Below are 24,643 nucleotides of genomic sequence, written 5' to 3'. Positions count from 1 at the left end.
TTTCGTTTCTCTTAAAAACCTCACCGAGTCTGTTTTTGTTTTCTGGTGCTCTTGAGGGTTTTATCATCTTTTATCTTAGTGATTTTTATCTTTGTGGTTTAATGGCATTATTTGTGTGCTGATTCTGCCTGTGAGGATCTTTCTTTTCATCTTTAGTTGCTTTATGACTCCTAGCTCAGTATTTATCATGCACGATGCGCGTTGTATCATGCACGTGTCCCCTATGAGAAAACCCTCTGACATCGATGCATGTGTAGGCAAACACATGTGTTTGAAGTCCTTATGACGATTATGCAGATTTATTCGAGTTATAACTTTCTTTCATGTTTGAGAAATGACCTTGAATGCAGGTCATCATCTCGCTGGAGGGAATAATCCTTTCTGAGGATAATGACTGGGTTATTAAAGTCAATTTTGAAATGGGAATAGTATGAATGTTGTACATTTTGGAGTGATTGTTATTGCAAAACAATAGCGTTTTTTGAAGATACTGTGACCTTTTTTTCAGTTGCATGCAGAACAGTGCAAACCAAATATAGAATAAATAAAACACAGATAAATTTACATGAGATGCTAAAAGTTCAGTGGATAATGTTGCTTGCAACACCAAGGTTGTGGGTTAGATTCCCATGAACTCTAATTTGACCTCTTGACATCTTGCAGAACGTCTGGTTATTGTAGCTGAGCACTATGAAAAAAGCTTGAAGGACCTTCTGAAGCAAGGGAAACCAGTCAGGTAATACATGCACACGGAATATAACTGATTGCATATGGTCTGTTTACATGACTTTGCTGCAAGTGAGGGATTCTTTAATGAAAACCATTATTTATTTGAAATACAGGTAGACCGTTTTTGCTCAATCTAAGGCAACACCAATAAATAAAAGCATGGAAATAGTGATTTACAGTGGTATTACCATTAGATACAACATTGTAATATCTTAATTTAATAGCAATTGGGCCAGTTTGACAACAATTCACTATCAAGGACTGTAGACGTAGATGGTAAAACTTGCTTGAAAACAAGACGGAGGACAAAAACATCTTATTGCAAGCAGTAAAGCTTCCATTTTTTTAGACAGTATATAAAGTATTGAGTCACAATTTCCAATCAGACCAGTCATGTCTAGCAATATTTTCACCACCCCAATTACATATCCAGATATTTCCAAAGAAACATGTTTTTCAACACCCAGACCTGTCTACAGGTTTCATGACTTGGGTTGCACTTTATTTTACAGTACGTGTACTTACATGTACCTATAGTGTACTTACAGTGTATTTATCTAAGAAAGTTCTGGTAAAACAAGGTAACTACATGGGGTAGGGTTAGGTTTAGCGGTAGGTTCAGGGTTAGTACCTAGTTATTACATAGTTATTAGTACATAGTATGTACATGGTGAACAGGACTGTAAAATAAAGTGCTACCATGACTTGGGCAGAAAAGTCAGAATGTACTGTTTATAATATTTGACTGATAAGAACCATCCACTTTAGTTTATTAAGTGACATGAACTTTAATACCCATATTTGTTTTGGATTTGTTTTTGAGGTCAGACTCACCCAGCAGCCTGTGTTTGTACAGACTGTTTGTCCTCTCTGTCTTCTATTAAAAGCAGATGAATGCAGTGTCTTTTACGTTCAGCTTTTTATTTTCATCCAGTATCACGTTAAACACAGAAAAACTGTAGCTGTCTGAGTGGAATTAACAGCTGAACCAATGATGTATTCACAATAACTGACAGATATTAGCAGTGACTGAACAGCTTCAACTGCATATTTATGCTGCTCTTGTTCTGCCATCTACTGTATAAATCTGATATTTTATTATGAATTAATGGCACTTAAATGAATTGCATGTTCTTATGTTTACTATTATGCCTTTCTTTTGACCCATAGTATCTATATGAATATATCTATAAATGTTTGTGCATACATATATTTATTTATTTAATAATAGTTAGACTAATAACTGTTTGTATTTTGTCTTTTTTGGAAAATTTCCAAACTCTACCCCAAAATATGTAATCGATCGTTTATGATCAGGTCTTAATTCCAGGAGATGTGATGAATAGTTTAACATGGGTATTTGTGGGTAAGCATAGGTACATATATGGTTGTAATATTATGTAATACGTTTAATTTTTCAAGATTTTAAGATGTTCTTGTCTCTCTTAGTCCAGAGAAGGTGCTACAGGTTGCCTATGAAGTGCTGGAAGGCTTGGAGTTCATGAATAAACACGGCATGGTGCATCGTGCCTTGTCTCCCAACAATGTTCTCCTGGACCGCGAGGTGTGTAGACACACAGATAAGCTGCAGGGTGTAATAACAAGCTTTAAATTTAATTTAATTTTTTAATTTTATTTTTTAATTTTATTTTTATTATTGATCTAAGCCTGTTATTATTATTTTTTGCTCAAACATTTAATAATATTTCATATTTTCAATATAAAAGCTTTATAGTAAATAAGCTGGGAATTCTGACTTCAGTCTATGTTACTGTTAGCATGAGTTTATTTAATATAATAAGCACAGTAAAATTGTCAGAATGACATCAGAATTGATGTCTCACTGTGAAGTGCTTACAGCTCACTGTTGGAATCCGATGTTCTTTTACAAATCAACAGGGCAAGGTGAAGCTGGCCAAATTCGGCCTGTATCACATGACCGACCACGGAGCAGATGTTGACTTTCCTATTGGGTACGTCATTCAGCTATAATGTTTTTCATTTGTTTCCTGATCTAACATATTCCTCAAAGTGAAACTCACGTGCTTTGGAGTCTATATAAGGGTACAGATAACATCTCGGCATCCTTATTGCAGAGCAGAAAGTCAGGGCGAGCTTTAAATCTTTTTAAGATGCATCGCGGCTCCAAATCGAAGCGTCAGCCTTTCATGGAAAAAAAGATCAATGGGTCACGCTGTGCTCTCGTAATAAAGAAAGATGAACTAACATTAGAAGTGCATCATTGTGGCCCATCTTTGTTTGGATCAAAAGCAGATCCTGGATATCAAAGCGGCTTCCTTGTGTGGTATCATAATAACTTAGTGGCACAACTAGGAGCCCTCATGTTCTCAGAGGGCCCGTCTTATAATATCAGGGTTTGTGGGACATGTCTTTTGTAATCTGTCATCACAAGGACCACATCTGCACCCTGCGAGACCTTTCCAACACCCGTGTCTTCTGTTTCTCTGTGTTTTTGTAGGTATCCATCTTACCTGCCTCCAGAGGTTATTGCTCAAGGCTGTTTTTATTCCAGCGACCCCTCGATCATTGAGGCCCCTCTTCCTTCAGGGCCCAAAACAGACGTTTGGTCTCTCGGGGTGCTTCTGTTTGAACTCTGTGTGGTACGCTCTCAGAGTTTTCATTGATTCTGCTCAACAAGGACTCAACTGAATTCGAGATTAATGCAAATTATTGTTTCCAATATATATATTGTAAGTTTAAAAAACTCCAGTTTTCACTTACAGGTTACATTTTATGCATATATATCAATCAAAGACAATAACGTTTATAAATTCCTTTTCTCCCTAAAAAAACCTTTGTTTGATTGCAAAATGGACACTTTTGCTTGAAATACACAAAATTCTTTTCTAGCTCGAATTTTTTCGAATTTTATTATTATGTTTTTATTGTCTTAGTTTTTACTATCATTTTGAATTAGATCCATTTTTATACTTTTAGTTTTAGTTTTAATTTTAGTTGAATTTGTAATTAATTTTATGTATTTTGTTTTGTCTTTTTCTATGATTTAGTTTTTTTTTTTTCAGCTTTAATTTTTAGTTTGATATTTATTTTATTTTAGATATTTTAGGTGGTTATTTTAAGTTTAAACTAAACAAAACTGGAATTTAATTAAAAAAATAATAATTTAAATAACACCAATAACATTAGAAGTATATTTAGGTTTTAATCTAATATTTTTAATAGATTTAATTTTTTTTAAATAATATTTTGTAGTTGAAATAAATAGATTAATATTGAATATTATAAATTAATAACTTAATTTCGGTTAACAAAAATGTTGTAATAGTTTTAGTTTTAGTAAACCGTAATAACTGTCCCAGGCCAGAAGAAACTAATTGTAAACAAACCTGAATGTTGGCTTGGCAAAGCCTACTCTCTTTTTTAAAAAGAGGAATACAAGGTCAAAACAGGCACAGTGCATTATGAGATGCAACGTTGCATTTAGTATGCTCTGTTGTATACTACACTTTTGGCAAATAAAGAAAAAATATACATACTGCAAAACTATTCAGACTGTTGAAATGTGACCACAATGATTTTAACATTAACTATTTGATGTCATGTGACTTGTGTTGTCCAATAGGGAAGGCAGATTCTACAGAACATTGATATTAGTGAGAGAATGAAGTTCATCATCACCTTAGGCAAGTTCGTGCTTATGTGACCCTGTTTCTGTATTCACATCACATTATTATGTCTATTTTCTGTTGTAATGCATTTGACTGGAATACCTTAATGTCTCTACAGGATGCATGGACGACATAATCACGGTTCTTGCCGAGGAACACGGCTGCTTAGATACAATTAAGGTAAGTTTGCTCATCTTAATGGATAGCCTTTCATCTTTTTACTTTACATTCCTTGATGAGATATTTGATTATGTTTTCTTTTTTTGTAAACCTTTTACTGCCGGACAGAACAATACACAATCAGTCTCATGGTTGGAAATGCTTTATCTCAGGGGTTTCATCTCGAAGGAATTTGACTTTAAAAGGTTTACTTTGAAACCTCTCAGATAAACTCTTCTTAGCTTGACACTGCAGGCTCACTGCTCGTACGGCTAATGTTTTCCAAATGTCCTCATAAAACTTCACTTTTCAGCGGGGTTTATGGCACGAATGACAGATAGTGCTGATTTATCAGAGTTTGGCTGGGTTTGATGCTTTACTAATATTCTTGTCTCCGTCTTTTTCCCAGGAGCTGCCTGAAAATGTGCAGGCTTTATTGAGGAAATGCCTGACGTTTCTCCCTTCAAAAAGGTTACCTACAATATTTAGCCCTATATCATTTCTTTATGGAAATAATAAAACTCTGATCTTCCAAAACTTTTCATGCAGTCAGAAGGACATTTGGCATTATGACATTATGCCTTTAAATCTCTCGAGTAGGGACTTGCACTTATTATTTATTAATTTATTTTACTAATAAATGTATTATTTAAATTCTTTGTAGGAATGGGCCATATAGTTATAAAATTGGTAGTTTTCATTCATATTGCATCTCAATATTTATATTTATTTAAACAGCCATTAACACTTCAGAATATAGATATGTAGCAGAGATACTATTATAGTTTTTTATAATGATTTTGAATCTGTTTTTACTACTTTTATATTTTCAGTTCAGTTTCATTACATTTGAGTATATATTATTCATTTTTATTTTTATTTGATTTATTTTAGGACAATGTAGTCAGATTTGTAATTAATTTGACGTGTTTTCCTGTTTTTATTTTATTTTATTTTTTATTTACTTTTTAGGTTTAATTTAGTTTTATTTGAGTTTTGGTTTTAGTTCAGTAGTTTTGGTTTAGTTTTAGTTTTTATTTATTATATTTCCAGAATAAGTCTTTAGAATCCATTTAAATGAAATTAGAATTTCATTTTATTTTAATTTCAATTATCAATTATTTTATTTCTCGATTAGTAAGTTTGCTTTTTGTCTAATTAAATTATCACATTATTGGAATTAATATATTAATTAATATTTATACTACAAATAAATAATACATACAGTATGATCTAAAAATAGTATTTTATTTTAACAATAATTTTATTTTTATATTTTACTTTTAGTTAACTGTAATAATTAATTTGTTAATATTAAATATTAATTTATTCATAAAGTGTTTAAAATGTCCATACAGGAAATTTGCCCTAATAAAATTTTCCATACTTGTTTGCTTTGGTCTAATTGAGCACACCGAACATCACAATATGGAATTGATGTACTACTTAATATTAATACTACTAATAATTATTCATGCATACAGTATGTGAGTAAACAGAGAGGACCAAACTCATGGTTAATTAATAATAATAGTTAGTGTCTGATTGTTGTTGTCTTTCAGAGCCACTCCGGCCGAGCTTCTGGGAGACTCTGTGTTTGAGATCATTTCCTGTCAGTACACACCCTACCAGAGCCCTGTGCGTCTGTTCGCCGCCTCCCCGCGCTGTGCTCATTTACAGCTTCCAGAGGACATCAGTGAACTCTGGAAAGGTTCGAGTGCCTAGATCTCACACTGTGGAAACATTTTTAATGACTATAAAAAAATGACGATACTGCTGTGTTGTGCAGATGATGGAGAGAACTACCTGTCAGAGAGAGCCATAGATGAGGTGCATCATCTGTGGTGTTTGGCAGGAGGAGACCTGGAGAAAGAGCTGACCAATCAAGAGATCATCCAGTCCAAACCTCCCATCTGCACCCTTCCCAAGTACTCCCACATCTCTGACCCCTTAACGACTGTCTCAGCGTGCAGAATAAATCATCTGTTTTAAACAGCTGTTTGCATTCGTGTGTTTGCTCTCCAGGTTCATTTTGGAGGATGGCGAGTCTTTTGGTCAAGGCCGCGACAGAAGTTTCCTCCTCGATGACACAACTGTGACGCTTTCTCTTAATCAGCTAAAAAATGTAAGGGTGTTTGCTCGTATAGGCCATCAAAATACAATTGTAAATGTATTATATTTTTCAAAAAGCATAGAACAAAAATCTATCTATCTGTCTGTCTGTCTGTATGGTATGTATGTATGTATGTATGTATGTATATGTGTGTGTGCGTGTGTGTGTATTTATGTTAGGGCTGCCAGTCGATTCAAATTCTTAATCTAATTGATTACAGGATGCTGTGATTATTTAATCGAATTAATTAATTAGGCCAGTATGCTAACAGCATTCAAATATTTTAATCACGTTATTTTTGTATTTTGTATAACTAATTAATACAATATTATTATTATTTTATTGTACATTTACAATTATCTTCAACATTTAGATATGTAATTTTGATTTGGGTTTATATTGAATATTGTAGACAATGTTTTATTTTTTATTGTACATTTATGATTATCTTCAACATTTAGGTGTGTAATTATGACTTGGGGTTTATATTAAATATTGTAGACAATATTTTATTTTATATCGTTCAATTGTTACTATCTTAAATATTGAATGTATAATTTAAGTTTTAAGATTTTGGTTCATATTTAATATCATAGACAATATTACACAATATTATGTTCATATATGATTATCTTAAATATTTAGGTGTTTAAGATTTGGGTTTGTATTGAAATATAAAAAAATGCATAAATGTGATATATGTATTGATATAGGATTTATGTTTATATTTAATAATTGATTAATGTAATAGTTATGGACAATACTTGACAGTGTTTTTTTTACAAATCCAAAAACATAACGTGAGGTGACACTAAAGCACGGCTAATCTCTCATTCCAGAGGCTGAAGGATGTCGCAGGAGAGACGTACTATCCGTTACTAGAAGATGAGTAAGAAATCATCTCTTATTCATGAAGTCAGATCTTGTGTTTGGCAGCAGTCAGTGTGTGTGTCTGATGCTGTGGAAATGTCCCGTGTGTCCCGCAGACAGTCCAGCCTGCCTCAGTCTAACAGCAGTAATGAACTGTCTGCCACCGTCACACTGCCCCTCATTATCCGGGAGAGAGACACCGAGTACCAGCTCACCCGCATCGTCCTCTTCGACAGACTGCTCAAGGTCCTTCACACACACACATTTTCTGAAAATGACCACATAAAAATAGCTGAAGAAACCACCCCATGATGGATGTCCACCCACAAAACAAACGGCTCATTAAGACATTTTCAAAAAAGACAAATCATTAATATTGACTTACTGGTTCTTTTTCAAACACTTTTTTTTTTATGTTGACAATTAGAAATAATTCATAGTGTATTAGTTTAACAGACTTCAGCAGCTCATAAAACAAAGTTTAACAAACCGCTATTACTGTAAATAATTCCATAAATGTGTTTCGCATTCATTTTTAGGCGTACCCCTACAAGAAGACCCAGGTTTGGAAGGAGGCGAGGGTTGATATTCCTCCTCTTCTGAGGGGTCTGGCCTGGGCAGCTTTATTAGGAGTTGAGGTACACACAAACACTGCATATACGCCAGGGAATATATTCTAATTGTTCAGCAATAGATGTTTTATGACTGTTTTTATAGGAAACCGTGGGCTGGTTTTCTTGAGTCAGATCGAAATGTTGAAGTGTTTGGCGGCTTAAAAGCATGCCTGGCGTTTTCTGGTCATTAGTGGACTATTGATGCATGACGTGTGCAATCAATCAAATTTTGACATAAATTCAATGCACATTTCACTTTATAGCAACACAGTTGTTCTGTTTTAATATTAAACCTGCCTTTTAGTGCAACACTCCCACATTCAAATCAATCAATGTACTCCCGCAGGGGGACATCCAATCAAAATATGACGGCATCGATAAGGACACGCCCATCCCCACTGACAGACAGGTGAGACTCTTTTCTATGTGTTTAATAGTCTTCGCACTGATTGAGGTTATTAAAAAGCTGAATAATTAATCAGCCTGTTGAATTATTCACTTTGTTTGTGAAGTGCCTGTTTTCAGCTTTAAGCCTTGTTAAGATTTGACTGTGCACTGCTGAATATTTCAAACGATCCCGGAGCAAACAGCGCTGACGGAGACGCGTCGCCCACCTAGTTGATTTAAGGCTGCAGACTTTATGCATTTGTCACGCAGATTGAAGTGGACATCCCTCGCTGTCACCAGTACGACGAGCTGCTGTCGTCACCTCAGGGTCACATCAAGTTTCGGCGGGTGCTCAAGGCTTGGGTGGTGTCTCATCCTGATCTGGTGTACTGGCAAGGTGATGGAGCCATGCTCGGGTGGGGTCATGCACACGGTTCCGCTTTCTGCCACTAGATGGCACCAAAGACTTGCAGTGTTTCTGTTGTGCATTCACTGTTGGAGAAAGATAGCAGATCAACTCTTGTGCACTCTTAAGAAACCCGTCAAGAACACATCTGGGTCATATTTCACCCTAAAATATGAAGAGATCAAGCTTATTTTTTAGAATGTGAAGGTGTTTTTCATTATGCCTTTTATTAGCATTACAATCAAACCCATGTTCCACCAAAATTATAATTCTAATGATATGTAATTGCTCTCGGTGCGTTTTTATTTTAGAATGTGACATGGGCATTTTCTTGACCGGTTTTGTGAGACTGTCCCATGTATGTCTTGATTTGATGTTTTTGCTGTAGGCTTGGATTCGCTCTGCGCACCTTTCCTCTATCTAAATTTCAACAACGAAGGTAAGATTTCTGGCCAACTTATATATATTTCTTTTTACATTCTTCCTGATATTAGTGGCTCTAGCTGGACTAACTCAATCCTGTTACTATTTTTCATCTCAGCTCTTGCATATGCATGCATGTCGGCCTTCATTCCCAAATATCTGTACAATTTCTTCCTGAAGGACAACTCGCATGTGATACAAGGTAAGGGGACCTTTTCGTTTCTCCATAAAGAACAGAACTACAGTATAAGATTGGGAATGTGTGAAAAAAGTAGCCACATTTAATCGATTTGCGGCATGCCTGATTTGTGTTGCAGTTTGCACGTGTTTGCTTGCATTGCAGCTGTTTTTTAAAAATCCTTTAAGTGTTTATGGCTGTTACACTGCAGTGATTGCAGCCGTAAACACTTAGAGGATTTCTGTAGCCTGACATTTGGGCATGTTTGTTGTTGCGTTTGCAAGCTCAGCTGTCAGCACTTCAGGAGCAGAATTGCTTTGTTTAGCTGTCTGACTGAGCTTTGAGCAGAGTGTTTGTCCTGCCATGGGTATAACGTGTTAAAAGTGTTTTTGGCTGGAGTGCAAACGCCTGAATGCTCTTATTCTTCACTTCTCCAGAATATCTGACCGTCTTCTCGCAGATGATTGCGTTCCACGACCCCGAGCTCAGCAACCACCTGAACGAGATTGGATTCATACCTGATGTAAGTGTAAATATTTCATGAGATCGCATCGAAATCAAGTCAAATTGACATTGTTTACTTTGTTGCATGCCCCATGCTATCAATATTTGATCCATTCCTGTTAGCTTTGAGAGCCGTCTATATGCTAGTTTACTCCGAAAAGTGTTTCCAATGGCAGAACAGAAACCTATTGGGAAATATTGTGTCTAAAATGTAATTGAGCAATGTGTTACTCATTATTAACCTTTTGTTGTGTTCAAGAGTCAATTAATTTTTTTCAAATCCACAATACTATTGAGCTGTAATAACAATGACCCTTGCACTTATAGCAAACATTAATGAGTGAGGCTATTATTTTATTTAGATAATAGAATATAATAATAATTGCTATATTATATTTTTATAATATTATATTTAAATATCACTTTTTATATTTATTTTAACAAAAAATATATAACAGTTTAATTAAATACAGTATAATAATTAATTATTTTATTATAATTAATTTTATAACAGTATTAATGATATTTTATTATAATATAAATTTTACTTAAATGATTGCTATTAAATTAATAATATTTAATAATAATAAAATTCAATTATATCTGCTGGTCTTAAAAAGTATTAATTTTCCCTTCTACAAATTAGGGCCTTAAACATTCATCTTAAATGTAAGCTTTTTGCAAAGTTTAAGTTAAGCAAAGTTATTTTCATGTTCCAGTTAAGCAATCTGTGTGTGCGTGTGTGTTTGTTTGTGTGTGTGTGTGTGTGTGTGCGTGCATGTGTGTGTGTGTGTGTGTGTGTGTGTGTGTGTGTGTGCCGGTGTGAAATAAATTAAAATGTAATGGAGATGGTTTGAAACTTCAGTTTCAGTTTTCAAACTTTGAAGTGCTGCTCATACAATTTACATTTAGAAAATATATTGACATATTGTTTTCCCTTTCATTTATTTGTCAAATTATCTTTAATTAGTCTTAAAGTCTTCAATTTACCTTGGAAAAGCTTGCAGAAGCCTAATTTTTTAATTTTTTAATTTTTTAATATAATTAAATATTGTTTATAATGATAAATATTTACTTCAGTAATGAGTTATTACATTTGCTAATTTGATTTGTTTTTCTAGTTTCACTTTAGTATTAATTATTTATTTATTTGACCCTTTTTTTAGCATTTAACTTATTTGATGTTTACTAAAAGGGTAGTTGGTACACTCAAATCTGAGTCGGTATTCATATTATTGACTCATACCAGAACATTTAAAAATGAATAAATGTAAGCGCTAAAATGCTTTTGATTGCGTATACAGTATAATGGCTTGTTTTGACAGCAGATCCTCTCTAGAGTGATTGAGCACATCTTTGCATTCATGTCCTGTCACACGTCAGATCTGCTGTGGCTCGTGTCATTGATGGGCCGCTCACACACGTGGCTGACCCTGAGATTTGATCGCCGGCCAAGTTTTCGTCGAGCGCACACACACACCAGAATATTCTGTGATCCACAAACGCTCCCTCTTTATTTTTTAAAATGCCAAGATGATGTCTCTCTACACTGATGGATAGGTGACCTCCACAGACAAATCCACCCACAGCTCTGCGACCGAGGGTCCAAATAAATGATGAGTTGTGGGAATCAACACGGAATTGGTCTTTGATGCAGGAGCAGAGAACCGGCGTTCAGCTCAGCCTCTGCACAGCTGCTGTTATGGTTCGACCGCATGAATCAAAAGAAGACACTGCTGAACTGGAGTCTCTGAGCAGACCATTATATAGGCTTAACCCTGCCATGATTCCCAATGCGTTTGATCTGGAAGTGTTTGTTTTCTTGACAACACAATCCCAAAGTCACCTTGCTGGCTTTTAAAGGGGCCCTGTTAGTAGAATTTAATGCTTTTCTCTGAAGCAAGGTGGACTTTGGCCAGAATACCCTAGCGACCACCCAAAACACCCCAGCTAGATTCATTTTGTGCGCTGTTTGCTTGATGTCCGTTGGTTCCCACTGTTGTTGTCATTTTAATTTTCACTGAGTTGGGATAATATTTGACCCTGACTTGACTTATCTTGTTATTATCAAACGGTCTTTGAGGCATGAATGCATCTTGGCTGATGTTAGTCGAGTATTTGGCTCAGTTCAGTAAAGTCTGCATGAGTGCTATTATATTTGGCAGCACAAGGCCTGGAATTCGCAGGAAAGTGACCTAGTTTTGTGTCCTGCTTCTTGTTGGTATTCTGATAATGTTGGATAGGCCAGGTTTTTTTGCCAAAACTAACCGTTTTTGTTTCGATTTTCTTTCAAAGCATTCGTTAAATTGCTTGGACAAAATGGCAAACGTGTAATTTTGGATCTAATTGGGTAATATTTGTTGTGATGCAATCAAAGGTGACGTTCTGTTACTTTAGAAGGACATTAAAGAGATAGTTCACCCCAAAATTTAAATTCTGTCATCATTTACTCATCCTCATGTCGTTCCAAACCTGACCATAAACCAAACCAGAAAAGAAGATATTTTGAAGATTGCTGGTAATCTAACGGTTAGTGGCCATTGTGATCTGAATATCACGTGACCCGACTCTACTATCACCCGACTCTACTACCCTCTGTTGCGTGAGCGGTGTATTGCATACACGCATTGCCCATGACGCTTGCGTCCACTGTTTAGACTATGAAAGGGAACGCGTCGCTCACGTCGCTCACGTTGTTTGCTTGCGTTTCTCGCGTTGACTATGTAAAGGCCCTAAGAAAGCAACTCATACAGGTTTGTAATTACAAGAGGCTGAGTAAATGATGACAGAATTTTCATTTTTGGGTGAACTATCGCTTTAATGGCGGTTTGGGATCAGTAAGATTTTATAAAAATAAATTAATACTACAGCAAGGATGCGTTAAAACAATTAAAATTGACAATTATAATATTACAAATGATTACAAATGCTATTCTTTTGAACTTTTCTATTGAGTAAAAAAATCATAATGGTTTCACAAAAATATTAAGCAGCACAACTGTTTTAAACATTGATCATTAGTATTTAAACAGTTGATTGATCAGCAAATCAGTGTACTAGAATGATTTCTGAAGGATCATGTGACACTTAAGACTGGAGTAATAATGCTGAAAATTCAGCCTTGCATCACAGGAATAAATTGCATTTTAAAATATATCAAATTATGGCTGGTAGACCCAATCAAATTTGTGAACCCGTAGAGATTTTGGACGATCATCTCTTATCGTGGTTACATGCTCACGTGACATTACTGTGCTACGTGGTTATGAAAACCTTTTTGTTTGCATGTGTTTTTAATCATTGGAGTTTAAAAACTTTTTTTTTTTTTTTTTTAAGTGATTTTTGGGCAGCTCTTAAAGTGACCTCAGTCTAGTATTCCTGCAATCCATCGTTCATGTTAATCAAACAACAATGTCAACGTTCCTGGTAATTATGCATGCAGTTTATATTGTGATCTATATCATTCATGTGAAATAAAACTACTCATATCGTGATAAGATTTTTGTCATATCACCCACCTCTAATTAAAATGAAAACATAAATTGTGATAATATTTCACAATATTGCATCATTATTTTGATTAAATAAATGCAGCCTTGGTGAGCATAAGAGTCTTTCAGAAACAGAAAAAAATAGTTTTTTTTTCTCGTTTTAAACGTTACTGTATATTGTTTCTGACACCATTTATTTTGGGTGTCATGACGTCACTGGACCTCGTCCCATCACGCACAGCTCCTCGTTGCCTCTAATTTTGACTCCTCCGGGGCCGTGCTGTCACGTTTAGCAGCGGTCAGTCTGTCTCAGTCAGAGATGGAGCTCTTCCCAGCAGGGAGCTGATTTGGCTAGACCGAAGCCTGTCTCGCGCTCGTCCTCTCATTTCTCCCTAAACCCCTCTGAGGCCGAGCCACCAATCAACTGCTGAAATGGATTATACATCCTACCCAACCGCAACCGAGCAGAACCATGGGAAAAGAGGCAGTGTTGGAACAGGTGCTGGAGGGAGACGGCAGAGAGACGCGGGGATGCTGGCTGTTCATTACACTCCCACACACGTCCTCTCGTTTCACAGAGGGCTGTGAAGCAGAGGCCTGAATGACAAATACAGGTTCCCTCTGATGAATTTAACAATCGCTGAGGTGGTTTATTGGGAATTATAAAAGGGCCCGTGCTGTTTGTTCATAATAATCACATTGTTGTTCATGTAAAAATGGTTTTCGTGCAAGAATGAATGTTCTTTCTTTCTGTTCCTTTCAGCTGTATGCCATCCCGTGGTTCCTTACAATGTTCACACGTAAGTATCAGTGACTCCTTGGCAAGATTTCGTCATTTCACAATTATTTTCTGGATGGGTTATAGCTAATGCACTAAAGAATAATAACAAATAGTACCTTATTTTGAAGTGTTAAGGCCTGCTCACACCAAGAACGATAACTATAAAGATAACAATATTAGCGTCCACACCAGCAGCGAAGAATATCGTCTGGTTATTCTAAGCGCACGTCTGCTGCTTTAAATTCTCGAGCTCGTTACGTTAGGATGGATTCTGTTTGGATGTCAATATTTTTTTTGTTCATCAGCTGGAAAAAATAGTTCTGAAAGTGATTCTTTATTGTTATATTTGTGGTGTGAACTCCACAAGATTTTTTGAACTATATCTTTATCGTTCTCTTTATAGTTATTGTGCTTGGTGTGAACGGGCCTTTACTGTCCCTTTTTCTCCTGAAGTTGACTGGTTTCTTTTGTTTTGTGGAATAAAAAATCTTCAAATTAAGGTTGCTAAAACACTGTCAAGATGATTCAGTTGGTCAAATTATAGAAGGACATATAACCTTGGCCGTAATTATAGTGATTTGCACTGTAGTAATTTATGGCGTGTTGAATTGTTCTGATTACATCTTTGACGATGATAAATGCGTCAGATTTGTTCTTTTTGCATTTCCAAAACAATAAGCACTGATGGACTAATTGTGCATTGTTTAATCATACATTCTGTAATGTGTAGTATCTTATGATAAAACACACAATAATCATAAAAGAAATAATATTAATAAAAGCTGTAGTATTTTGCATATTATTAATATTACATTAGCAACACATATTTGCATTAATAATGTACAAATTATTTTTCAGTGTTGTTATTATAGCATAAATAATAATAATGTAAAACTATACTGTGTAATAAACATTTTAAAAATGATAATATTTCAAGATGCTATGCTGTCCTTTGATGGTCAAGCAACAAGCATGAGTACATTTTTCTTTAAATGCACAACAAATTCATGACTTATACTTATGAATTATTACTTATTATTTATTATCACTTTTTGAAATAATAACATTATAAAAATGTCTTTTTTATTTTTTATGTGGATCGTTCCAGTTCTGGAATCTGAAATCAGAAATTACACAATATAGCAACAGCCATGATGCAGAAGGCCTGTTGACCAAATTAATGCGCAGCTGTTACAGTGCAAAGGCTGCAAAATAACTCATTTCTTGTCCCATTTCCTCTGCAGATGTGTTCCCCCTGCACAAGATCTTCCACCTGTGGGACACTCTGCTTTTGGGGAACTCCTCTTTCCCCTTCTGCATCGGTGTAGCTATTCTACAGCAGCTGAGGGACCGTCTGCTGGCCAACGGCTTCAACGAGTGCATACTGCTCTTCTCAGACCTGCCTGGTAAGAGTCACCAGTGCACATGCACATTTTCTTTTCTTTTACATATTCCTTTTTTAGTATTTTATTATTTTTTTCCATACTAAAGTCCATCTACTATATATTGTTACTTGTAGGTTTCTTGTAGCAAAAACAATGATTTAGTTTCTCGCGACCATTTCTGACCTGACAGGCTGTTGCTGCTGTACCTTTAAGACTTCTGCGTGTAAATGATATGCGTTGTGTTTAGATAACCTCTGTGTGCCAGTGTAGTTCAGACTTTCATTCATCAGGCCAAGTCTTAGTGTTCCTGTAGCTGAAGTGGTAGAGCACCGAGTTAGCAAGTTGTAGGTTCGAATCCCAGGGAACACATCTTAAGAGAAAATTATTAGTCTGAATGCAATGTAAGTCGCTTTGGATAAAAGTGTCTGCTAAATGCATAAATTTAGTTGAATATTGAACAGGCATTGACATGTCAACATGGGTGGTTGTATGCTGATGACAGTTTCTAAATTACTTGTTTTGTTGTTTGGTTAGCATAAATTAGCATTTTGAAGGAAAATTTCTGCACAGTACATTGAGCTTTTATTTAAAAGCTTCAAAGTGCATTTTATTGGAAAGATCCCATTTTGACCCCATCAACTGAGTAAAGGTCTTGTCACATTTTACAAAATTTAGCTGGCAAAAAAAGTGTCTGTTGTCTAAGAGCGAAATTGAGCCGATCACATGGATTTCTGTTAAAATTACTTTGCCCGCAAAATTTTGCAGCAACAATAATTGTGACCACACACTAATTACTAGAATTATGTAGAGCAGGTGCATTGTGGGTAAATCCACTGTATGCTGTAAAAATGCTGAGTAAAGTGCTAATAATGAAAGGTTCTAATAAAGTTTTGAATAAATGAAAAAATATACTTGCACTTAGCACTTGTTCACCCTCATGTTATTCCAAAGAATAACTTTCTTTAATGGATTTGAATATTAGAAACGTGTTAGTGTGTTACAGTATTGTTCAAAATAATAGCAGTACAATGTGACTAACCAGAATAATCAAGGTTTTTAGTATATTTTTTATTGCTACGTGGCAAACAAGTTACCAGTAGGTTCAGTAGATTGTCAGAAAACAAACAAGACCCAGCATTCATGATATGCACGCTCTTAAGGCTGTGCAATTGGGCAATTAGTTGAAAGGGGTGTGTTCAAAAAAATAGCAGTGTCTACCTTTGACTGTACAAACTCAAAACTATTTTGTACAAACTATTTTTCTGGGATTTAGCAATCCTGTGAATCACTAAACTAATATTTAGTTGTATGACCACAGTTTTTTAAAACTGCTTGACATCTGTGTGGCATGGAGTCAACCAACTTGTGGCACCTCTCAGCTGTTATTCCACTCCATGATTCTTTAACAACATTCCACAATTCATTCACATTTCTTGGTTTTGCTTCAGAAACAGCATTTTTGATATCACCCCACAAGTTCTCAATTGGATTAAGGTCTGGAGATTGGGCTGGCCACTCCATAACATTAATTTTGTTGGTTTGGAACCAAGACTTTGCCCGTTTACTAGTGTGTTTTGGGTCATTGTCTTGTTGAAACAACCATTTCAAGGGCATGTCCTCTTCAGCATAGGGCAACATGACCTCTTCAAGTATTTTAACATATGCAAACTGATCCATGATCCCTGGTATGCGATAAATAGGCCCAACACCATAGTAGGAGAAACATGCCCATATCATGATGCTTGCACCTCCATGCTTCACTGTCTTCACTGTGTACTGTGGCTTGAATTCAGAGTTTGGGGGTCGTCTCACAAACTGCCTGTGGCCCTTGGACCCAAAAAGAACAATTTTACTCTCATCAGTCCACAAAATGTTCCTCCATTTCTCTTTAGGCCAGTTGATGTGTTCTTTGGCAAATTGTAACCTCTTCTGCACATGCCTTTTTTTTAACAGAGGGACTTTGCGGGGGATTCTTGAAAATAGATTAGCTTCACACAGACGTCTTCTAACTGTCACAGTACTTACAGGTAACTCCAGACTGTCTTTGATCATCCTGGAGGTGATCATTGGCTGAGCCTTTGCCATTCTGGTTATTCTTCTATCCATTTTGATGGTTGTCTTCCGTTTTCTTCCACGTCTCTCTGGTTTTGCTCTCCATTTTAAGGCATTGGAGATCATTTTAGCTGAACAGCCTATCATTTTTTGCACCTCTTTATAGGTTTTCCCCTCTCTAATCAACTTTTTAATCAAAGTACGCTGTTCTTCTGAACAATGTCTTGAACGACCCATTTTCCTCAGCTTTCAAATGCATGTTCAACAAGTGTTGGCTTCATCCTTAAATAGGGGCCACCTGATTCACACCTGTTTCTTTACAAAATTGATGACCTCAGTGATTGAATGCCACACTGCTATTTTTTTGAACACACCCCTTTCAACTAATTGCCCAATTGCACAGCCTTAAGAGCGTGCATATCATGAATGCTGGGTCTCATTTGTTTTCTGAGAATCTACTGAACCTACTGGTAACTTGTTTGCCACGTAGCAATAAAAAAATATACGAAAAACCTTGATTATTCTGGTTAGTCACATTGTACTGCTATTATTTTGAACAATACTGTATGTGTAAGCCAGGTTAAAGAGGTTCTAGATTTAAACCGACAGAGTGTGTCTGCCTCCTGAACAATGTTAGGTAGGTTATTCCAGAGTTTGGAGCTAATTAGGAAAAGGATCTGCTGCCCGCAGATGATTTTGATATTCTAAGTATTATCAAATTGCCAGAGTTTTGAGAATGCAGCGGACGTGTAGAACTCTAGTGCAATAAGAGCTCGTTAAAATACTGAGGTGCTAATCCATTCAGGGCTTTATGAGTAATAAGCAAGATTTATATCTATACAATGTTTGATAGAGAGGTAGTGCAGTGTTGACAGAACTGGGCTAATATGCTCATACTTCCTGGTTCTAGTAAAAACTCTAGCTGCTGCATTTTGGAACAGCTGGAGTTTGTTTATAAAGCGTGCAGAAATGTGACAACCATTATGTAGAGCAGGTGCATTGTGGCTCTTTATTAAATTAATTATTCGTTTTTAAGTTATTTAAAACTAAAAGTTTTTGTTTTATGGGGAGAATAAAAATAAAATTAAATGAAAATGGTGATAATTTTCCAACTAACGTAAATAAGTTGAAATCCTAGAATTTCTAAAACTAAAATAAAAATATAAATAGAAGCTAAATAGAAATTTTACAAAAAAACGAATACATTTAAAAAGCACTTTACAAAACCGATCACGTCGATACATATTGAAATGATTGGATTTCTTCTACAAAATTTCACAGAGCAATGATACCTGTGACTAGAATTATGTAGAGCAGGTGCATTGTGGATAAATCTATTGCATACTATAGAAATGCTAAATAAATTGATACAAATATTTTTATTAACTGAATAAATATATGAAAAAAAAAATCCAATACCTCATGTTATTCCATAATAATGAATTCTTTATTAAATTCATTCTCAATGTTTACATTATTTGTTGAAAACCCTAAAACTAAAAGTTAAAACCTTTTGTTTTATTTAACAAAAAAGGAGTACTATTTGTTTTCACATTCTCCATTAAAATATTTTCAAACCGATATATGACTTCTTGGAATCAGAAAAAAATGTCGATTAAGTCAGCAGAGTTGATTTTGTGAATATGTTTGATTAAAATCTATATTAAAACCTACTGTAATGCATGGATCTAATATAACGTTACATCAGATTTTTCTTCAACCATTAACAAACATTCATGTAAATCATAACAGATTATGTTTGTTTGAATCCTGCCAAGACATATTTCACAATGATGCACTTTATAGGGAAGGCGCGGCTTATGCAAGCAGTTTGTAAATGTCAGTCAGCCGATTGTTTTGTTTTCATCAGCTTGGGTTTAAAATCATATTTTACTGTTTTGGACTCATGTCACTGAGAATTTGATATGAATATTCACAAAGCTGGAATGCTGTGCTTTGCAACAATAGTCCTGCATCTTGTGGTGAGAAGCAGCAGCAGTTATCCAGTGAACATAGAAAAAAGTATTCCTTTCAGAAAATGTACAAATAGCAATCATTTTAGATGTTTAATAACTATTTGGAGCATTGGGATTGCTAGAAGAGGGTTTAATAAACTCTTCTTTTTTGGGGGAGATTTTGGAGGCTACAGTTAAGGGAGATGCTGAAGGAAAGCTGCAAGCCACGATGACCATTATTGTCAATATGGGAGCCGAATGGTTTGGAGAAGAGGAGAAAAGTATGAGAACACCTTACTCCAAGAATTGTAGAGCAGTGAGATTTCATAACATCAGGCAGGAGATGCGTGCGCTGAAGTCTCAGTTTAAGGAGGCAGGAGAGAGTGAGTGCATTGGCATTAGGGATGTCAAATTTCGATTATTTCCATGATCGATCGTCGTTTAAATTAACGATCAATTAATCGATTAATCGTTAACCATAATACTGCAAAATGCGTCTATTGTAGGCACGCAGTCAGCGGTATGACAGGATGTGCAAAAGCCACACACACACACAAAACGCTTTCTCACTTGAATTTTGAGGTTTTAGTCTGAATAAAATGCTAGTAGCAGGATTATAAAATGAATAGATGCGATTATGATCATTTGATAAAATGAAGAGAGCGCGCCATACTTTTGAGGTCATTTTACTTTGTTGACAGTTTCCAATCCCGCACGGAGAACGCTGAATGCGCCTCTTTAAATGGTTTTGTGGTGCTCGTTGTTGTATTTTAAAGCACAATTGCAATGTTTTCAACTGACATTATTGTATAAAATTATCCGAAATGTGGAGCGCGTGTGACTGCGCTGCACATTAAGTGAACTACATCGGCGCTGCTGCACCAAAACACAGTTGCTCACATTAATTTGATCCTGCTGGATTCTGTCCTAGAAAATGTCAGATTTTTAAAAATCCGGCATACAGCGCATTAGATCGTGACAGTGCATGCGTGCAGACGAGGATGAGCGAGCGCGGATTTGGCTAGATTTATTTGGAGGTTATTGCTCATGTCTCATTCGGCACAAATCGAAATGTTTCCATATTCGCAATGTATTTGAATGTTAAACTATTATTTATAATGTAAACTAGGCTTGTACTTAACACGCATTCGCATATAGACGGAAAAGATGATCCTCTTCATATGAGCAAAAACGTCCTTGGCATAACAGCAGAGTGGACCGGTATACTACGGTCTATTTAAACTGACCAGTGTAACCTTTTAATGTTTAGTTGACATTTTATTTTGATAATGAACAGACTGCGATGTAAGTTTGAATCGCTAGAATATATGTGTGCAGCAGGCTCCGGGGCGATCGAAACAGCTGAGACATTAAAAAAAAAATATATATTTTCCGCAAAAGTGTTTACTTTCATTTGTGCACACTCACAATAAAAACAGAAGATTTGTGCTCTTGTAAAATAAAGCAAACAAACAGAATGCGTTGTCATCCTTTTTTTTTTTTTTTTTTGTGAACTTATGGAGCGCCCACACTTCTGTTTTAAATCCGTTAATCTTAATTAGCCTATTTAAGTCGGATATACTTCGCATAGCCTATTTAAAAAAAAAAAAAAAACATGAAAACAAATTGTTATTTTTATGTTGGGCCTATTACTTAGTAGGCTATAAATTTTCCTTAAAGCATCCCATTTTGTCCCAGGGCTTAGAACCTGTGCCCTAGTCAGGTCCATGCAGAAACTTGTGAACGATGCTCGGCGTCACCGTTTAGTGACAGCAGTGAATGCTCCAGGAATGTGTCGGTCACAGCGCCTATTAATCGCTGTTTTGAATCCAGCAATTATTTATTTAGAAATGATAAGATCTGATTATGACAAGTGTGGTATAAAAGCTTTGTTTATTAGAGGAATAATAGGTTAACTGGAAAATGTTAGCTCGCGACCATGCTTTTGGACCTCATTTACGCGGCTTTGTTCTGGTTTGCCGGTTGGTCAAGAATTTCCTCAAATTCAGTATATTTAGGCATCGTTTCTTTTCCTAAATCTTCATAGTCTAACCCTCTAATTTCCCAGGTTTATTTTATTATCTTTCGCTTTTAATAACTGTTTTCGCATCTCTTACTGTGGTAAACATGGGAAGGGAAATTAAAGATTTCATGAATTAAGTATTCATTCGATTTATTAATTTGTTCCCTTATTTCACTTAAATCATGGGTTATTTAGGGAACAAAATTAATGAAACATGGACAATTGCCACATTAATAATTCGTAGGAATGAATTAACAAGTTGTAGGAATGAATAGACTATCTGTCCTGTCACTGTGTCCCGCAGCCCTGCAAAGCGCACGATATAAAACAGTTATCTGATGAAATGATTAGTAACTACATTTCTATTGCATTTAATGTTGAAGAACTTTTATGTTGTTTCTATTTTAATGTACTTTAAAGTTTAAATCACATTAAAAGCTTAATTTGTACATTGTGAATGAATGATGATGCTTTTATATATCGTCACCGTCACTCACAGCCGCTCGCACGTGTTGAGTGCGCATGAGCCGCACGCAGCCCAACATTGAATCGGTTAACCGACCATCGATAGCCTTAATCGATTGCATCTCTTATCGACAATTAATCGATCATCGATTAATCGTTGACATCCCTAATTGGCATAGCTCCGCTGATGTTTATCCTGCGAAAGTAGATCAGGGTCCTACGCCGAGCAGAGGGGCATCAGAGGTGCTGTCGTGAAAGGGACATGCTGCTTTTATAGCCGATCCCTTTTAAGTTTGCTAAGGATTTGCTGGGGCAGAAGCATAGTGGAAAGCTGGTCTGTTCACTGGAAGAATACATACATATACATATACATATACATATACAATACATACAGCGATCTAAAGAGAGAACAGGAGTTGGATTAGTGTGACATCTTTAGTCTCCTGGACCAGAGTCACAGTTTCACTTGTCAGAGCTGCAGTTCTCATACAAAGACTACAAAAACTGCCCCAAACTCCTTTTTCATCTGTGGCAGATTCTTTTCATTTTCTGGAGAAGGGTAAGAATCCCAGAGCATTGGCGAGTGGCTGAAGGGGTATGGATCCCAAAGGAGGAAAACTCAACTCGTATAGATCAGTTCCGCATAATCTCCCTGCTGAGCATAGGAGCAAAGATCTTCTTCAGTGCTGTCTTCAATCGAATCGCACCTATTTGGCAGAAAACACCTATATCGATACATCAGTACAAAAGGGCGGAGATGCAGGTATTCCAGCGACCACCACCCATCAGGGCTTTTATGGATGATCCCAGGATGTCGGTGGATTTTACAGGGCCTAGAGGAGCTAATGAAGTGCCCGTATGCATTTCAAACCTGACAACTCAAGATCATTGGTACTGAAGAAAGGGAAGGTGGAAGATAAACTAAGAGTCTACATTGCAGGCACAGCCATTCCAGATATATCAGAAAAGCCAGTCAAGAGTCTAGGCAAGGTGTTCGACAGTTCTACTCAATTGTGGCTTCCCAGGGAAGTTTAAAGCCTGGGTATACAAGCACGGCATTCTCCCTAGAATTCTGTGGCCCCTTCTTGCATATGAAGTAACGATTACAACAGTTGAGATCTTGAAGAAGTAAGTTAGTTGCTACCACAGGAGATAGCTGGGGTTGCTGAAGAGCCTGAGCAGCATCGTGCTTTATGGCCATCACAACAAGCTGCAACTACCTTTCAAATCCTTAAAGGGAGGAGTTCAAAGTAACAAGAACTATAGAAGTGTTATAATACAGGGACTCAAGGGACCAGAAAGTAGCTAAAGCAGGGATCCAAGGGAGGACTGGCAGAAAATGGATGGAAGAAGAGGCTGTTAAGAAGGCAGAGGAAAGGTTGGGATCCTTTCCGGCACCACATGTGAACCTCATCAGAAGGAAGAAAAGGAATAGCCTTGTTCAGGAGGAGGTGAGAGCAACTGTGGAGGAGATCCTGCAGGGCAGTGGGAAATCTGGGAATGAAACTAACAAGGAGCCTGGACGAAATGGGCGGAAGCAATAGATAGAAAAGTTACCTGGATGGAGATTTGGAATGATGAGCCACACCATAGTCAATTTCTCATCCTGACAGTGTACAATGTTCTGCCGACTCCATCAAATCTTCACTTATGGGGAAAAGTAGAGTCACCAGCATTGAGTCACCCACTGTGCTCCAAGCGAGGATTTCTGGAGCATATTTTGAGCTGCTGCCCAAAGGCATTTGGAGAAGGCTGGTACCGATGGAGGTACAAACGAGTCCTGAAGACCATTGTTGAAGTTATCAACACTGGAGTTGAAAGGGCAAAGCGGTCCCGACCCTCCAAGCAGAGAATTAACTTTGTCAGAGCTGGAGAGCAGCCTATTTCAACAAAGAGAAAATCTGCAGGCATTCTGGCCTCTGCAAGGGACTGGCAACTGCTAGTGGACCTAGAAAAATAGCTGAAGTTCCCTAGTCATATTGTAGTTACCATCGGAATCCACAAAACAAGTTGTGCTGCTGGAACTGACCGTCCCATGGGAAGATTGCTTAGAATAAGCATTCGAAAGTAAACTCTCCATGTATGAAGGACTCGTCAGCGACTGCAAGCAGGCAGGATGGAGAGCGAGGTGCATCCCAGTTGAAGTTGGATGTGGGGGGTTTGCAGCATGTTCCAGAGTCTACAGAGAGCTGGGCATTGAGGGAGCGAGCAGGAGATATGTGCTATATGTAGCACCACTTAAGCAGCAGAGAGGGTTTCAAGGTGGGAATGGCTAAAAAGAGGAGAGCCATGGAGTACTAAGTGTCCAGCCAGCTGGTCTGATCAGCCCCAGCTGGGACACCTGGAGGAGGGTGTATGATGTTGAAACACCCGATAATTCCAGGAACTTCACTGATGGTGTATCCAGCGCCATCAGAAAATTTATGTCCGACTAAAACGGAAATTTTTCACATCTTTG

General features: G+C 36.6%; 1 protein-coding gene across 1 annotated transcript in view; it reads left to right on the top strand.

The window, feature by feature from the left end:
- LOC113044027 (TBC domain-containing protein kinase-like protein) overlaps positions 1-24,643 on the top strand; it is a 47,296-nt gene that overhangs the window by 1,657 nt on the left and 20,996 nt on the right. Inside the window, exons 3-22 of the mRNA XM_026203616.1 lie at positions 664-736; positions 2,179-2,293; positions 2,629-2,702; positions 3,209-3,350; positions 4,334-4,394; positions 4,498-4,559; positions 4,948-5,009; positions 6,101-6,249; positions 6,328-6,466; positions 6,564-6,663; positions 7,491-7,540; positions 7,638-7,767; positions 8,061-8,159; positions 8,482-8,544; positions 8,793-8,919; positions 9,317-9,367; positions 9,470-9,553; positions 9,967-10,052; positions 14,288-14,324; positions 15,550-15,711. Of these exons, the coding sequence (XP_026059401.1) occupies positions 664-736; positions 2,179-2,293; positions 2,629-2,702; positions 3,209-3,350; positions 4,334-4,394; positions 4,498-4,559; positions 4,948-5,009; positions 6,101-6,249; positions 6,328-6,466; positions 6,564-6,663; positions 7,491-7,540; positions 7,638-7,767; positions 8,061-8,159; positions 8,482-8,544; positions 8,793-8,919; positions 9,317-9,367; positions 9,470-9,553; positions 9,967-10,052; positions 14,288-14,324; positions 15,550-15,711 (1,866 nt within the window). The remainder of the gene's footprint in view (positions 1-663; positions 737-2,178; positions 2,294-2,628; positions 2,703-3,208; positions 3,351-4,333; positions 4,395-4,497; positions 4,560-4,947; positions 5,010-6,100; positions 6,250-6,327; positions 6,467-6,563; positions 6,664-7,490; positions 7,541-7,637; positions 7,768-8,060; positions 8,160-8,481; positions 8,545-8,792; positions 8,920-9,316; positions 9,368-9,469; positions 9,554-9,966; positions 10,053-14,287; positions 14,325-15,549; positions 15,712-24,643) is intronic.

The sequence above is a fragment of the Carassius auratus genome, chromosome 26 (genome assembly GCF_003368295.1).
Source record: "Carassius auratus strain Wakin chromosome 26, ASM336829v1, whole genome shotgun sequence".
NCBI classification, from domain to species: Eukaryota; Metazoa; Chordata; class Actinopteri; order Cypriniformes; family Cyprinidae; genus Carassius; species Carassius auratus.
Note: the sequence above shows the minus strand (reverse complement) of the source record. Positions and strands in the feature narration are given on the sequence as shown.